The following is a 17508-nucleotide window of genomic DNA, read 5'->3' as shown; positions in this document are numbered from 1 at the left end:
TTAAATAGTGTTTATCTTTTTTCATCCCCAAATTACATGGTGTGAAATTAATTGAAGTGTGGGTTTTTGTCTTTTCTGTAAAGCATTTGGGCCCTCACCCCACTTCTGTCCGCTTGGGCCACACTCCTCTTTTTGGTAAAAGCTGTCACCATGACAGCAGTGTCGTGATTGATCTGAGCGCCGTGGTTCGGTTCTCAGATCGGGACTGGGAGGCTGTGCATGTTCTCCACTCAGGCTGTACAACACAGTCTGTGGAGAACATACAGAGTGCGCATGGCGGTTTGGCCGGCCTCTCCCCCAGCCTGCCAAACAGTCATGCAAATTTATGGTGTAGTAGCAGCCACTCCTCCTCCCTCGGTCCTTCTCCATGTGAGGGCCTGGCTCGTTCCTTCCAGAAGAAGAAAATGATAATAACGTAATGTTATTAGCATTGTGTTATTATCCTTTTTTTTTTTTTTTACAACTTAGTGGAGTAGCTGCCCCTGGTATTAGGAAATTCTCTATTAATTATGAGTAATGTATGGGGCAGAGGAAAAAAATCTCTCTGTAAATCTTTTAATTGTTAATTGTCATTACCAGAGCTATGACAGACAGCTAAAGCAATTACTAGTCAGACCTAAACACAAAACGTTTCAATGGTGGAACATAGCACCATCTTCTTAAAATGATAAAATATTAATCTGCAGTTCAACATCTTTTGGCCTGATTCACCACAGTGTTTACTCACATAAATAAGCCTTGGATGGTAAAATTATTGCTTTTACAGTGGTAAAGTCTCACAATACATTGAGTATTACATTGTGTTGCTACCATTAGATGATTCTGCTCACATGGAATTTCTGTTAGTACACTGAACTTCTTGATTGAGCAAATGTGTTGTCACAAGTGGGCTGGCAAACATTAGAGAGTGTTCCCACCAGGACCCACAAGCAAGCAAGTTTGTGCGTATTGACAACATCTTTATACAGAGTTTCTTCCCCTGAATGCACCTGTAATTTGGCTCCAGTGTATTGCAGGAGCAACTTTGGATATTTCGAATTGTGGCTGTGACGACCTCAAATTTCGTGATGTGTAGAAGAGGGTGTCTCCTCAGAGAGAAAGAAGTTCAGAGATGAGAAACTAAGAAAGTTCCTAAGTGCAAATGTTCTTTTAAGTTTTTACATGCCTTACCTGTTAACATTTCTTATGTGTAAATGTTTACATGTGTGCACTCTTGAGGCGCTGTTACTGTCGCAGAGTCCCATGAGTAGTAATAGAATTCTTTCTATATGTTCATAACTTGAACATGTACTCCAGACATAAGCTTGAGCCTAGGAATAAATTCTATTTTTCCTCTGGATCTTAATTTAGAATGAATTCCCAGAGACTGCCCATGACAGCCCGTTCTGATCCTATGAATCGCCACCTTGATAATACCCACCTGTTTTAAAAGTAAAACCCAATCTACAACACCTTTCTTTTGTGATGTCAATGCTTTACGGGGCCTGCTAGTTGTCAGAGTAAGAACTTCCACCATGTTATTTCTTGCAATTGTTATGCATTATAGAAAACGTCAAAAGATTCACCCACTACCAGCAACTACTGCCCAACTTTCCTGTGGCTGTTAAGAGCTAAGACACACATGTGAATAGTATCCTTTCATCTTTTCTGGAGTCGCACTCTATCCTTGACATGCAGCAAGCTGCTCTGAGATCTTCTGACCGTACGGACTCAGCACTTGTAGCATCTGATGAGCTCTGCTGTGCCGCAATCAGGGTAGCTGCGCTGCACTGATTCTTCTGGATCTGTATGTGATCTTTGATGCTATCTCACATGCAATATTCAAATCAGCGATTCATGAAATTGGTGTGAGGAGCGGCTTTAAACTGGCTCTCTTCCTTGTGGAAGTGGTCAGAATTGCCTCTCCTACTTATGAAGTTATGACAGTTAAACATGGATATGCCTCAAGGCTCCACATTGAGGTCTACATGGTGTAACATTTATGTAGCACCCTTGGCCCAGGTTATCTGCTCCTTTGGGACATTGCTTTATGCTGCCTGCAGTTGATCCACAGTTAATCATTCAACTAGAGGTCTCATCGGATATGAATCGAACATCTTTTCAAAAAACGTTTATCTGCGGTGACCAAATGGATGGATTCTAGAGGTCTAAAATTAAACACTGGCAAGACGGAAGTGCTAATATTGGCACACTCACATTCTAACAGTTGGACTGACAATAGATGACCTTTAGATCTGTGTACTCTGTTAGGTGCAAAAGGCTCAGTTAGAAATATTGTTTTTTACCGGGATTATGGGATTACTCTAAGTGTATTTTTTTCTCCATTAAAAAACCGCTGAAGAAAATCTCTCTCTCTCCTCATGGTACAATGCCAGAAATTAGTCTTTCAAGTTCTTCCTAATTCGAGGTTAGACTATTGCAATGTCTTCATTTCGGGACTCCAAATAAATTGTTTTCTAAGTTACAACTCATGCAGGGTACATCTGTATGTGTGATCTTCAGACTGTACTGTTATTCACATCTCTCCCTACAAATGCCAGTTGTACTGACCACCTAAAGAGAAAAAAATGTCATTCAAAACTGTATGCTTCCCATCAAGTAATAACCAATTTGGACCCGAAAAATACAATCCCAAAAGACTCCCCTGCTCTGTTTTTAATTTCAATGTGATTGTCTCTTCTTTTAAAAAACACATTGTGGTGAACTTTCTTTTTGCCTGCTCAGTGCCAAATACTGGTAAATTCTTTCCAGTCATCTAAAGGGTGTAGCCAATCATTTGCAATTGAGAAAACGGATTAAAAAACAGCCTATTGGAATGTGACTTGTTCTTGAGTTAAAACTATATCACAGCTTCAACTACTCAGTTCCAGGCTACACTTCTGGGTGCCAGCAACAATTTATAGATATATGTAACGTAATAACTCTGAGCTAGATGTATCATTGCACTGGTCACAAAGGTGATAGCAATTTGCAACCTGTGTGGAATTTTTTCAACCCACTTAGGTTTTAATAATTAAATTTGTCGAGTGAGTTGCAGTCTGACTTACCTATTTCTTACATAAGCCACAAAATGCAATTCACTCTGATTGGTCACAATCACATTGATGGTGGTAAACAAACGACCATGTGTATGATTGTTTTTAAATGCTTACCCGATTCTTTTATCATGGACAATGTTTAGCATATTGCATAATTTGTACTTCTCTGTCACTTTAATGGACAGAGTCTGCTGTTGTGCAGTCTTCCTCTGCTCCTGCTGACGTTTGTATTATCTCCCTCAAGTGTACTCATGATCGCTTATTCCTAATCTTTGTAAATAGCTTGTTATCTCTGTAAAGCGCTCTGATACGCTGATGGGTCATGTTCACGCTCTATAAAACACTAAATAAATAAATAAATAGTGTTTTTTAGGTCTCGCCTGGTGACGCACACGAAACGCTGTCGCCAGCGAGATCTATTGTTCCTGACTTGCCTCGGAAGGGAGACAGGAGATGGGCATGCGCAGGGTGAATGGAGGTCGTGAACACGCTCGTGAACACGCACGTACAGCCACGCAGTGTGCACATCTCCTGTCCCCCTTCCGTCCTCGCAAGCCTCATGCAATTTCACTTTCACTTTTTTTGTTATGCGCACACACGCTCAGTTTAACATATTTACCAGTTTACACGTGCCTTTTGGCGCTCACGGGGCTTTTAAATAAACTCGCCCCATCGTTGGAGCGGCCCACAATGGCGGCTTAGTTCAGGAAATAAACCTGGACACTGTACCTTCATCGGCACAACCACTGGACAAATGGAGAATCCCCCACTCACCCGGTCTGCGGGGGGGAACTCCTCCTCTGGTGCCATCCTCCTGAACGGCGTCTGGCTGGGGCGCCCTTCCGGAGCACTCCAGCTCCTCTGTAGTTCTGCTAGCATGACGCAGGTCTCTCTCCTCAGTCATGGGAGCCCCTCGCTGCTATCTGGCGCTCTTCATCCGGGCCTCCCTCCTGGGACACGGGACTTGAGATCCTGCACTTCCTCTCTGGCGCCAGGGTTCGCTCTTCACCATGGGAGCCCCGGAAGGGGACAAAGGACAGGCGCTGCCTATACCAGCTGTTTCTCTCCTCGCTGGCACTCTACTTCTTTGCCCGGTCCCCCTTCCTGGGACCGGAACTCCACGTGGAGCCTGAGAGGGTCCGGCCAGCTTCTCCGGTGGGCGGGACTTCCTCTCCCTGCCCCGCCGGACGATTCTGACGCCCCTCCCACAGTCACGCGTCTGACGCCTGGCTTCCGGTTCGAACCGGGCTGCAGCGGTGACTTCTTCCCTTACCATCTTTTATAGAGTTATGACAAGGGGATTAATAACTATTTACTGTGTTTTCAATGTGTAACTTAAGGCTCTGCTGGAGGTTGTTCGTGCCAGCCCTTTAAAGTGGGTCAAACTGGGTGTGCTATCTCCTAGCTTTCTATGAAGTAGAATTACTTGTTTATGTGTGAGGGAGGGGGTACTTCTCTACCTGCCTCTCTCTATTCATGCAGAACCCTGCACATTCCTCAGCGGTAATTGCACCCTCCAAAAGTGCCTCAAACTATCTACTTACCCCTGCTCGGCCCAGCCTCCTTTTGTACTAACCCATTCAATGCTAGTTTTTTTTGCTAGTTGCCTCGAGCCCTGTTTTGCATTTCTGAACAATGAAGCAGCAATATTCCTTCGGGCTACTTTGTTGCTTACCTACTGTTTCAGTTTACTCTCCTTCCTTTGTGGCGGGGTGTTATGGTGGCAGCTTCTTGTATTGCAGTTTAATAGAAATAGCTTTTCACGTGCCTGACACATAAGTAGACGGGCATCATGCTGTGCCATAGGATGTGCTTTGCTGGATGTTGAGTTGTCGTGTGGCCTGTGTGGGGGGCGGGGTGTTTTTGATGACTTGCAGGAAGTCTAGAGCTGTTCTTTTACCCCGTGCTTTAGTGAGTGTGTAATGGAACAGAGAGGGATTAAAAGATGGAATGGTTGCTTTTTATATAACTGTTTGGTTTGGGAGGGTGTAGGTTGTGAGCAGAGCCTATGTAGGGCTGGGAGGTTTTTTTGAGGTACTAGGTGATGGATGACTTGTCTGTCGGGTTGTACAGTGAATGAGGTTCTGCCATTACCTTTCCTCTATGTTTGGAGTGGGGACAGACCAGTTACCAGTCGGTAGAATAGGGTTCCATTTTGAAAGAGTCTGGAGTTTTACTTGGTTAAAGGAAAAGACCGTGCCTTGGATGTCTCTACTGGAGGTGGAGTCCCTTGAAGGTGGATCACCTGGCGCAGTCAGTGAAGTGATTGATTGGAGCACTGGTGCAGTTAAAAGAAACCTGGCTGCTGCAGGTTTAAAATTGGCATGGTCTGCTTGGACAGACTATTAGCACCATGGTGGCCTCTAACTTCTGAGGCAAACCTAGATGAGGAAAGATGCATTGAACTGTTCGCGTAAGGTGTCCAAATAGTCCTTTGCTTCTTTTCTGAGCTTGGGCCAGTGTACGATTTGCGATTTTCTTTTTAAGTGAGTCTCTCCATTTCTCTTTTTTTCATGCTCTTCCTGCACCCTTCCTCCCTCGCTTTTTCTCTCTCTCCGTCTCCCCTCTTCCTCTCTCTCGCTACCTCTCCCCCCTTCCGCGCTCTCCCCCTCCCTACTTCTTTGTCCCCTCCCTCTTTCTCTCTCCCTCTACCTCTCAGTCCCCTCTTCCTCTCCATCTCTCTTGCCCTCTATCCCTCTTCCTTTCTCTCTCCCCCCTCCCTTTCATGCTTCCTCTATCTCTCCCTCCCTCTCATGCTTTCTCACTCTCCCTCACCCTCTCCGCAAGACAAGGCAACAGTTTCAAAAGCATTTGCAATGCAATAGGTCTCGCTTTACTGAAGTTTGAGCTATTGGTGTTGCATTATTTTAGCAATGCCAATAGCTCAAACTTTAATAATGCGAGACCTATTGCATTGCAAATGATTGTTTTTTTAAGCAGGCATTCCAATTCCCTGATTCCCAAATGGCGAGGGGTTCAAAGGAGACCCCTTCCCTTTTGCACTTTGTAGTACCTGCCCAATTTGCGAGTTATAACTTTTCAAGCTGTCACAAACGCTCTTATTTTTGCGACCAGAGAGTTTGCCATCCTTTGTGTATCCTCCAACAGTATTAAACCCTTAATGTGTTTACTTTCACTTTTTGTATTATTGACAATAGTAAAGCCCGCTTTGCACAGCTAGTAGGTCTAGCCTTCACAATCGGGTGCTATAGTTTAATTTTTTCTATTATTATTTATAGTTATTGAAAGAATAACTGACAAAAAATTAACAAAAATCATGCTGATGCCCAAATATGGCAGCCATATGCTTGCAATAAAAAACAATTAAGCCAAAAAAAGCTAACCATTTCTTCTAATTTAAAGAAAATAGTAAGCATATGTCCTTGCAGGCCGATGTACTTGTAGCAGCTACAGAAAAACCTTTTTAGTTTTAATTAATAGATCACAGAAAGCACTAATTGGACCAAAGGAAATGAACTATTAGCTTTGAATTACTGTCACTTTAAGGCATAGTTCAAATATGCAAATGTGGCCAATATTATAAGTGATAAAGATAGAAAGAAAAAGGTTTTGTTCCACCAATTCTGGCACTTATGTGCACTTTTTTGGTAGCTGTACATATGTGATCAGGAAAAACGCTGTCACCCAGCGTGTAAGAAAGCCAACGGCAAATGTTGGCTGACCAGTGCGGCATGCTGTGGTAGGCAGAAGTGAATTGTGAACAAAAGTTGCAAAGACCAATGGATGAAAAAGGCTGACCAAATTCTCTCTGTGTATTATATATGTGTTTTTTGTTTTTTAAATTGATTCATTTTGGTTACATGAGGCTGGAAAAACAGCAAGAGATGTGTCTAGGCCAGATCCAGTATGAACGATGTAAATGTTGCACACAAAAACATGTTTAAAAGTTAAACTAATAGGTTTCTTATTCTCCAGCTCAGTCGTTCAGGTACTGGGAACTGTGAATGAAAACGTAGCACATTGACCATTGTAGTGGAATCTCAGCCTGAAGCAACACAGGCTACCACTTTTCAGGCAAATGACCAGGTCGATTTCTGGTGCACTCCTCGGTATACTCATTTCTGCCCACCCCAAAATATTATTTTCTATTTTCATAACCTGAGCTGCATTATGCAACTTATTTGCACTGGGGAACTGTTGTTCTCTAATCGAATTTCTTCACTTTTCAATAAAGCAGAAAATAAAATTCACGTTTTTCAATTCCGGAGGTCACTCATGTTATTCCTCTGTGAGAAAGATCGTGATGGTGATGAAACTCTGCAGCCAGTGGAATATTTACTTCTTTTAATCTTCAGCCATGCCCACATTACCTCCACTATTCTTATGTAGGTTGTTGGATGCCACTTTTAAGCACTATTGAATTGTATGGTTTTACGGGTTATTGTTCCTGCCGTGCAAAGCACATGTCACGTTTTACATCAAGTAAAAAAATATTGTTTCTTGCATGAAAAGGTTTTTGGCAGGTTTTATTTCTTAAATCCTGTTTCTTTGTGTTTTGGCTGAAATAGAGAATGTGATCTTAGATGAGACGTAATCTCTTCGCTCTTTCATTTGTCACATACCCACTCTTGGCAGGTGTGTGCTTATGTATAGGATTTGTTCTGACGGCCGAAGCTCAAATATCGAGGAAGTCCCAATGAAAAATAACAAGTGCTTAAAAAAAAAGCAGGTAGTGCAGTTATAGCATGAGGTTGCAGTCAATTTCAGCATGCAGTGGCTGCTTTTTAGCCTGACAGTAAGCTTTTTGCATGCAAAAGCCTTTGGCTATTTCCATTGGTCGTTGGCATGTGTGCATGGATTTTTGTGTTGATTTTGTGTGTTGCCATTCTCAACCTTCGATTTGTGCTCCTGTTCTAAACAGATGTGCATAGCAACAGACACAAGTGTGATGGGCTTGCACAATATTTAGGTGCAATGTGTTCTTTAAATGTATTCATTGATTTTCAAAACAGAGTAAAAAAACGCTGATTGACTGGACAATGCAGACTCACAGTGCACAAATGACATCATCCAATTTGCCCCCTCCCTCCAACCGTAGCTTAAATATTGGTATTATCTTATTAGGGCACACAAGATTCCATGCCATGTATTTAAATCTTCATGCAGCCTTGCATCGTTTCTAGTTCATCTTATATGCACTTCCTCACAGGTGTAAAGTTCAACATGTACCTTGCCTATTAATACTCTTTCCTTTCTCATAGTGGCAGGGTCATGCACTTTATTAATGCTGTTGACGTTTTCTTTATAATTTTTTAAAACATTATTCTGAAAATAAAGCTGAGGGGGGCTTTTAATAAATGTCACCATACATACATTACATATCCATTGTGAGATTATAAGTTATTAATGTTGGAGAAGGGTCCCACTGCCAGGATTAGTAATCTAAAGTTAGATATACAAAACGCTTTAGCCTTTGCAAACTCTCTGATTTGCAGTTTGCGACTGCAAGAATGTTTCTGGCTATGTACAAAACCCATTTGAGATGTCAGTAAAGTTTTACCGACTCCTCAAATGGGTTTGCGACTAGATGACGGTTTGATTTTTGGAAGGGGTAGTTTTGGGTCTGTTGGTGGACGCGCGACCCGCAGTGTCAGAACTGAGATGGCTTCGGACTTGGTGGCAGCAGACCCAGTGAGGCATTGAGAGCCTGCCCCCAGGTGGGCATGCATCTGTGATGATGACAGACAGCTCTGGGGACATTTGGCATGCTAGAACATGTTGCAAATTAGGCATGAACAGTGAGTTCGAGATTGGAGAAGTTAGTGGCCGGCCCAGGTCTGAGTGAGCAGAGAGAGAATCAGAGAAGGCTATTTGAGTAGGTTCTAAACAACAAACAAAAATCCTAACAGTCAAAGTACTCTTTTTGCCCGGGTCACGTTGATGCCTTCTCCCACTCTTCATTTTTAAATTTCAACGTAGTCACTTTTTGGAGCTATAAATTCTCCAGCAGAAAGGAAGGAAAGACTGGACAAAAGTGAGAGGCAAGTTCTACCACTCCGTCCTGCCAGGGCTCCAGCAAAGTTCAGTTGAATCCACAGTCCAGGCCACTGACAACTGATCATTTTTTTTCTTCCACCGTGCATCCCTTCTTTTGTCCCTGAAACTACAACAGGTGAGCTAGTCTTATCTTTCAGAATAACTTCCAGTCTTTTGGTTCAAGATAGAGCTGATCAAACCTTAGTCTTCATCCATGTAGCTAAGCAGCAGGTTTTCCCTCCTTCTCTTTTTCCCAGGCCAAGCTGTTTTCTAATGAGCTGCTGGTAATAAACTGTGCCTATAGGGATCACTTGTCAGTGATTACTAACCCAGTTCCAAAATTCTCACAATCTGCCCAGCACTCTTTAACAGCACTTGCTCTCATTTTGCTATTAAATAATTCCATAAAACTTGTTTTATGTAGAAAGTCCTACATGTGAGATGTTGCTTGCGGTATGCAAGGAATGTTCCAAACATGGCATTGAGCACATCACAACAAATTTGCATTAGGTGTTCCAAAGCACGGAGAGAACATGTATAACTTCTAACCAATCTGTGTGGGCCACAGCCTGCGATTTATGCTTTTAGTGAATGTATTGGCCAAGTCTTTAGTGTTTTCCAGAGTTTAAGGTGGTCGTGTTCACTTCTCATACAGACGTCACAGTCGTAGTCCTTACATTCCAGCGTTTGGCTTTTTGGACAGAAAAGCAGTTCCTCCAGCTCAAGTTTTTCTTAATAGAGGTACTGTCAATAATTAAGTAAGATTTTGGCCAAGAGATTTCGCTTTGTGACAAATGTGAAGCTTTCTTGAAAGCAAGAATGTACCTGCCCCATGGATTGCACAGTCAGCTACACAGTTTTCGAAGAGCTTATCCATGTAGCAACTGACAACCCGTAAAGAGAAAAAGGTACAGGTGTGTTGTGATTCTGTGCTAGTTGGGTAAGGAGCTACCTCATTGCTGCATTTTGAATTCTGTGCAAGTTCTTCAGTATTAAAAGAGCATCTCTTCAACCCAGAATGTTGGTATACCCAAGTAGGGAGAGTATACTTTCAAAGTTGCTGAATTTGGGTAATCAGAGACATACGAGTACTAAATTAACAAAAAATCTGTTCATAGCTTCAAACATCTACTGGGCTACATATATGTGAACATGTCTTGAGCACTCAAACCAACAAAAAGGGGCTTAGTTAATGTAAAAGATTTAGAGATCATTTATGGTGCTTGTTATGATACCAGAATGATTGACATGGCTCTGTCTACAATTAAGGTGGGTATCATTGAAGTAAAACCTTTGAACATGTTAGAGACTTTATCAATTTATGGAGAAGGAGCCTTTGGGACAAGTTTAGTCATCCCTATGGAAATGGTCTGGCATCTTAAACCCACCAAGCTATCCTTTCAAATTAGCTGTCATGAAATAGAAAACATGTCTCTGAGCATAAATATCAAATAGGGCCAATGGAACTATCAGGGCACTCTACTTGTCATAACATTTTGAAAACCCATGTATATGCTAATCTGAGTATGATCCAAATTACTATTTAACAACCTGTTACCGAATGGTGGGCACTGTGCTGGACCACTACACCATATCTCCTATATAAATATCATTCAATTAGTCTGTCTATTGTAGGATTATTAGGCATCTTGTAACATACAGCAAAGCTATCTAATTGAGGTATTCTGAAGATTACTTACTGGTATATACATCATATTCATGTTACACAGTGATAAATCCATAGATAGTCATGCTTCAGAGAGGCTTTCACAATTGTTAATCAAGATTATTTGTGTGGAATAAAAGATGTAATGACTCTTAGGTTTCAAAAGAAAGTTTATTAGCAAAACAAGTGATACAGTACAGTATATTATGAAGGATACAAAGAAAAAGAAAGGGAGAATATATGAGATAAAAATATCATGCAAACATGTCTACGTTGGAATGATAAAACACCAATATGCCAATAAAGCAGTGCATTGCACATAACCATATTGCAACATAACATTAGCTGAAATATGACAATATATTCTAGAATATCATTCTCTAAGATACAGAATATTATCTATGCAGAACAGTCCATGGATAGGAATTCAGAACTCAGCACACTCTGGCGGGTCTCCAGCCATCTTGGAAAAGTACTTGAAATAACCTTTCAACCCCACAACTCCAAAGGGCCACACCTGTGCTAGCGAAAACTGGAGCACTTTGTGGCCTCATCAGAAGTACGAATTACTATCCATGTGCTGCAGAACAACATAATTTAATGCAGTGTCTGGTTTACTTTCTATCTTAGAATAAGTAATGCCTCAGCAGATCAAACATTAGTGTGTACTCTTATAAAAATAGCAGTTACAATACATTAACGTTTTACACTCTGTCCAGAGTTCTGGTGGAAATGTTATCTTAAATTACTGCGAGAAACAACTTAAAATGCTAATTAACGTGTTTGAAAACATGTTTACCTTTCATCGTTAGTAGTACCTTGATCAACTCGTTTTCTGGATGGCCTCAAGTGCATGGATGCCCTTGGCTGGAATCATTCGGGTTCACATTTTCTTCAGCCTTTTAAAGGGTGCAACGTGATATCTTTTTCAAATGGTTTTTTAAACTTAAGTGGGTTTGACAATATTTTATTTATAGGAAATATAGAAGAGATTAAAGTTTTATTATCATCTGGCATCAGTACCAACAGTCAATATCTACAAGGTTTCCTTCTCTACCCATTTTAGAATTTCTTTAAGACCCATCATTGAATTTCTCTGGTCAGATTACTTAAATCTCATGTCCTCCACAGCGACATTCAGACCGGGGATGTAAGTCACTGATCTAAGATTATCTCTACCTTAACATGAGATCTAATCTTTTGGTCTACACCACATCTTTAGCATTTGTCAGGTTGTCCCTTGTGTGTGTTGTGAGCCAAAACTGAAGCAGTAGTAAGTCGCTAGATAATGCACAGGTCTTTGACCGGATCTGTACGCGAGTGATGCTAAAGTTTCAAAAAGCATTCTGTAAGTTGATGATGGGGCAAACACATATTGATTCACTGGGACCAGAGGCATGTCAGATGCTGACGATAGCTGAACAGGAAAGATTGGCATCAAATGCATCTGAATCCGTGTATTTCACATAGACACAACATAACTAGTGCAGTCAGCAGCGAATGAGGTTATTATTTCTTTCTAATTGAACCGTGTTCCCTTCTTAGCACCACAGCATCCTTCACAAACTGCTGTGAAACGATTGCAGGTGCTTTACCACTGGGGTCTGGGAAATGGCAACCCCATTAGAACACATTTTAGTACTACTTGTAACCTTAAAATCTGCTTTAAAGGGTCCTTTGCAGGTGACTCTTAGTAGGGCAGGCAAGGTGAGTCAATGAGTGGAACATCTGCAAACATTATGCTGGTATTCTAAATAAAGGGTTACCGTGCTCCCCAAGATCTGAAATTCTTCAGACCGCCATCTTGAGATGGGTTGCTTTAGTAAGTGTTTCTCTGAAATTAATACTCTGTTTAGTCAGTGCCTACTTTCGACATTTTTCGCATGTTGGCGTCTTGTGAAGCTTGCCAATGATAACCTCACTTGTATTTTTCAGAGGGCTAGTAAAACCATGCATGTTTTCCTATTAGTGCATCCTATTGCTGTTTTATTTCCATTTTTAATGTCTGTGTTGTGCATGTCATGGCAGAAGTATGATCAGTTTCTGGGTAGCTCGGCATCACTGTCTGAAACAGATTAATTAAAAATACGTCGAGTGATTTAGCAACTCATTATTGGTGGCAGATGCTTCAATCAGACTACAGATGTTTGACAATGAGGAAAATGTACACAAAGCATTTTTCAAAATTGAAATAATACCGGGAACAACAAAAATAACATGACTTTCAGTATGACTAATGTCAATAAGAAACAATTATCATTAATCCATAAAAACTCCACAGAAAGTGAGTATGGTGTTATTTACCAGTTATCATTTATAATTTCATGCAGAGTACAGTGGAATTCGATCCTTCATATGCTATATGTATTTTAAAATTCCTCACTGTTTTTGAGAGATTTTTTTCTTATTCTTTGCCTGGCAAAGTTAAGTGTCAAAGACCTATTGTGTACTGAAACAGATATCCTACCTGTCAAGGTTCAGGCGTGTGTCACTAACTTTAAAATTTCTCAATCCTTGCTAAGAGATGCTTCTGTACATACCACCATTAGATAGCCCACATCTTCACCAAATACTTATGTCATGCACTAATTTTTATTTCTCTACCCCTATACAGCAAGTTCTGATAACGATTGTATCGCTTATTTCCAGATTCCCTTCCTGTCAGAAGGCATCCGAATTCATGGAAACAAAGTGACAGATGCTCTCAGGCCTTTCCATGAGAGGATGGAGGCATGTTTCAAACAACTGAAAGAAAAAGTGGAGAAGCAATATGGAGTGAAGACAATTGTAAGTATTAAACAGTTTGCCTGAGTAAAAAAATAATAGGCACCATTCCTTTGTATATATTTGTGGGATGTTTTGAGCTCAACAATAGCTATAAACATGGTACTGCTTCAAAATATGATTCCACCCTGAGCTTTTGTTCCAGTGACTGAACTTAAACTTTGAATACAGTGTTAGTCCATTAAAACTAGAATACATGAAAGAAATGAGAGGTGGCCTGTATTGTAGGCTCATTTGCCTTAATTAATGTGCCCTTTTGTTTCTATGTGAACTGAAGCTCGGGTGCCATGGCAGCCTGCGTTAAAGTCCTCCTATCATTTATAGGATACAGAATGCACCGAAGGACAAATCATGAAGGCTGCCTTACCACACAAACCTCATTTTATACAGAAATAAAAAGAAGATTGCAATGAAGGCAAGGGAGGCTTCAATACAGCCCTATTCTATGTATCTAGTAAACAAGCATTGACATAATGGGATGCTCACCCGCAGCTCTGTGAAAGTGCCTGTGGTACTGCGAGTTCAGGCAGGGTACAGAGAAGGAATGGGCAATATGGGGGAAGTCATGGAGAGGAGAGATGGGGCAGGGTTCAGGATGTGGGGGAAGCATTGGGGCAAACACTGCTGGGCTGGTAGATGGAAGCAATGTCAGGTGAAGAACGGGGTGAGCACCAGGACACACAGGAAAGAGGGGTTGAGAAGAATGCGAAGCGACACGTGGAAGTGAAGGGTAGGGGGAGCACAGAGCAAAGCACAAGCAGCATGAAACACAGAAAAGTGTGTGAGGTGAGGTGAGGATGAGCGAGCAGCAGTACAGGGGAGAGGTGGGAGGGAGCAAATAGAGCAGACAAAGGGGAAGGAAGCATAGAGAACCGGACAGGGAGTCCTGTCGAGATTAAATAGTTTCTAATGCAACTCGAATCAAGCATTGAATTGGAGACTGGAAGATCACCCAATCAGCCAATAGTATTAGATGAAGACATTCTCCACTGGGCTGAATTAAGACATGACTGGCAAATTCTCAAACCAATGGCTGAAAGAGTCTGGTCAGAAAAAGCCAGTGATTGAAGAAGGTGTTGCCAAAGCCCACAGCAACTTTATTAAAAGCATTATGTCTGATAGTTAGGTTGTCAAAACTCCGACCTGAAAAGATGGATGTTCCTCAGCAAATATTTGTTTCTCAGTGTGATACCTTTTTTGCAGGGCTATGGAGATACTAAACAAATGAGGATATCCCACTGCCTAAACAAAACTAGAGTGCACCACACGGATATACACCACCTTTGCAAACAAAGAAAAAGGAGTCTTTTTTTCATTGTATGTATATCCCTCACCCACTCTAGTAGTGATATGCTTCATCATTGGGTTCATCCTGGCCCCATAAAGCCAGGATGGGCTCGACCATATTCCAGGGAGCTCTTTGAATATTATGGTGACCAGGGGAAACTAAGAATAATAAAAATGTCTCATCCACACCCAGGTATTCCTTTATTAGTGAAGTGGATTTGCATAATATAAAATCAGTATAGCGGGACAATGGAGGATATAATGGTCCTATGATTCCCGTTGCATCAACATGTTTCTGCCCTACTCTATGACCTAAAAAGGTCCAAGGCATTCATCAGGACAGGTTCCATATGATGTCACTACCCCAGTGATGACCTGTGAATCTTTCTTATTATACTTAGCTTCACCATAATATTCAAAGAGCTCCTTGGAATACGCTGAAAGACTCCTTTTTCTTTGTTTGCAAAAGTGGTGTATATCTTTGAGGTGCACTTTAGTTTTGTTTAGATACCCTGATTTGTTTTGTGTTCATGTTCCCGGAAAACATATCCCTGTCTTACTTTATCTAATAAAAGGTCTCCCCTCCCTCCTAGTAGGCATGTTCCCATCACAGGGTCTCCCACACAGTTATTTGAAGGGGGCTATGGAGATAGCCTGTATTGCATCGCAAGTGCTTGTTAAACACATTGCAAAACAGCAATTCACACTAAAATCACAATCAACATCAACAAATGTGTGTTCAACCTCAGTGCCGCAGCTACTGGACAAAGCGGTTTTAATCAACTTCTCCACTGAGTAAAGTGTTCATCACCAGTGAGGTGTAGGTCGGTAAAACAGTTTGCCTCAAAGAGGGGAGAATTGCTGGAAATGTCTATTTTCTGCGAGAAGGTAACGTGATGTTTTGTTCAGATCCTTTCACTCCAAGCTGCCACAACTAGTAGTGTCTGCCTTTGGGAATTGCCCTATAGTTACAACTTACCTTTTAATCTGCTATTTGTCACCCATCGCAGCTTCATCCATGCACACCTCCTCTGGCTTGCACTAGCATGTTAGTTGGTACTAGGCTCTTTGTGGTAAGCAGGTTTTTGAGCCACGAGCATTTTAAAATCTTGGAACAATACTCTGTCGCAATGCAATTTGCATTTTAACTAAAATTAATAGGAGTCTGAGCCTTTCAGTTTGAGATGCACTTTTATAGTTGCATCATGGGGTCTCTGGAGATATTTCACTTGGACAGCTGGATGACGCCATGTTAGTGAGATGTGGCGAGACCATTAAAATGGTATAAGCGAACAAACGGGGTCGCCACGTAACTAAAATGGAAGAACTCCTATAGGAGCCAGACTTCGAAGAATTTCACAAAAATATAATTTTATGTTGTAAATGAGGATGCAGGAGTTGGTGTCACCACGAGGCATAAATGCAGGTAATAAATGCCACCACGTGGTTTGGTATGAAGAATGGGTTCACATTCTGTTCCTACTTCTGATATCATGACAAATTGAGGCAGCCATGCCTCCCTGCGACCTACCCCATCCCCTCGTGCAGCAATGAACAACTATGGTAGCACAGGTTCCCCATGAGTTGGGCATGTATAAGTGGAGGATTCCTAGACAGACAGTAACATTTCAGTTTAAAGGGCAGTATGTGTAGGATCTCTGATGTACTAATATTCCTGCAACCCACAGCGCAACCAGCAAGTAAAATGTCTCACTAGACAAAGCTGAACCATCCCCTAGCAGCATCCATCTTTGTAAACAAAAATGGTGTCAGACTATTGCTAATGGTAGCAACTACAAGGAAAGTGCCTGGGTTTAATGCATATCGCACATTCTAAGCATCTCTCAACGAGGCACGATCTGTAGCTTGGGTAGATCTGATGACAATAGGAAAACAGAACATAGCTTGGGATGTTGTGTGTAAGTGAAGGCTACTGTTGAAGGCTAAAAATGATATCTTAATCTACTATGTCTGACTTCATAAGAATGTTTTATGTTTCCTTAATTTTGGACAAGCTCGTCTAAAGGGGAAAAATACATACATATTTCGATAGCCAGCAGCGCCCTTGACGGAGCCTTTTGTATAGAAATTGTGTGTGACAGGGGCATAGTGCTTGTCATAACAGCCTGTCACCCAGGCCTTCAGGAAACTAGCGAAGGGTATTTTTGTGTTCATAGGAGCCCAGGCTGCTTAAGTGGAACATTTTCAGCCTCGTTTTTATTACCGGTGCTTGCAGGCTGCTCCCTGGCAGCGGGCGGGGCCTCGCTGCACCAACGTTGTATTTTAGATGCAGCGAGTGAACTACCCCTTCAGCCTTAAAATAATAGAGCGCGGAGTTACGGAAATAAAATCCGTTCTAGTAGTTATAGTTCTCTGTGTTAGCACAAAATTTCATGTAAGGCGCCCTACTGAAGAAATATGTAATTGACATCCCTCTGTGTATAAATGTAGTTTCATTTACATCGAGGTGAATATGACATTAACACTCAGCCAGTTTGTGTTTAGAAATGTCAGATTTGATGATTTTTCAAACTCCAATGTAATTTTTAGTATGTAATATTAAATCAGTTCATCTCTACTGACTGCATATTAGAATAGGTACACCTTTGTGACTGGAGAGTTCGGGAGTAGGAAATGGTAAAATGTAAATCTATTTCACAGCAGTGGCATGTGGATAAATGTATAGCAACAACCCTACAAAAATAAATGCCTTCGGTCTTTTTTCGCTTTTTTAAA

The 17508-nt window shown here is 41.4% G+C and overlaps 1 protein-coding gene across 1 annotated transcript in view; it reads left to right on the top strand.

The window, feature by feature from the left end:
- The window catches only part of DOCK1 (dedicator of cytokinesis 1), a 1311419-nt gene that overhangs the window by 1221850 nt on the left and 72061 nt on the right, over positions 1-17508 (top strand). The window contains exon 47 of the mRNA XM_078643512.1: positions 13351-13488. Within this exon, the coding sequence (XP_078499638.1) occupies positions 13351-13488 (138 nt within the window). The remainder of the gene's footprint in view (positions 1-13350; positions 13489-17508) is intronic.

Source organism: Lissotriton helveticus, chromosome 5_1, assembly GCF_964261635.1.
Source record: "Lissotriton helveticus chromosome 5_1, aLisHel1.1, whole genome shotgun sequence".
NCBI lineage: Eukaryota > Metazoa > Chordata > Amphibia > Caudata > Salamandridae > Lissotriton > Lissotriton helveticus.
Note: the sequence above shows the minus strand (reverse complement) of the source record. Positions and strands in the feature narration are given on the sequence as shown.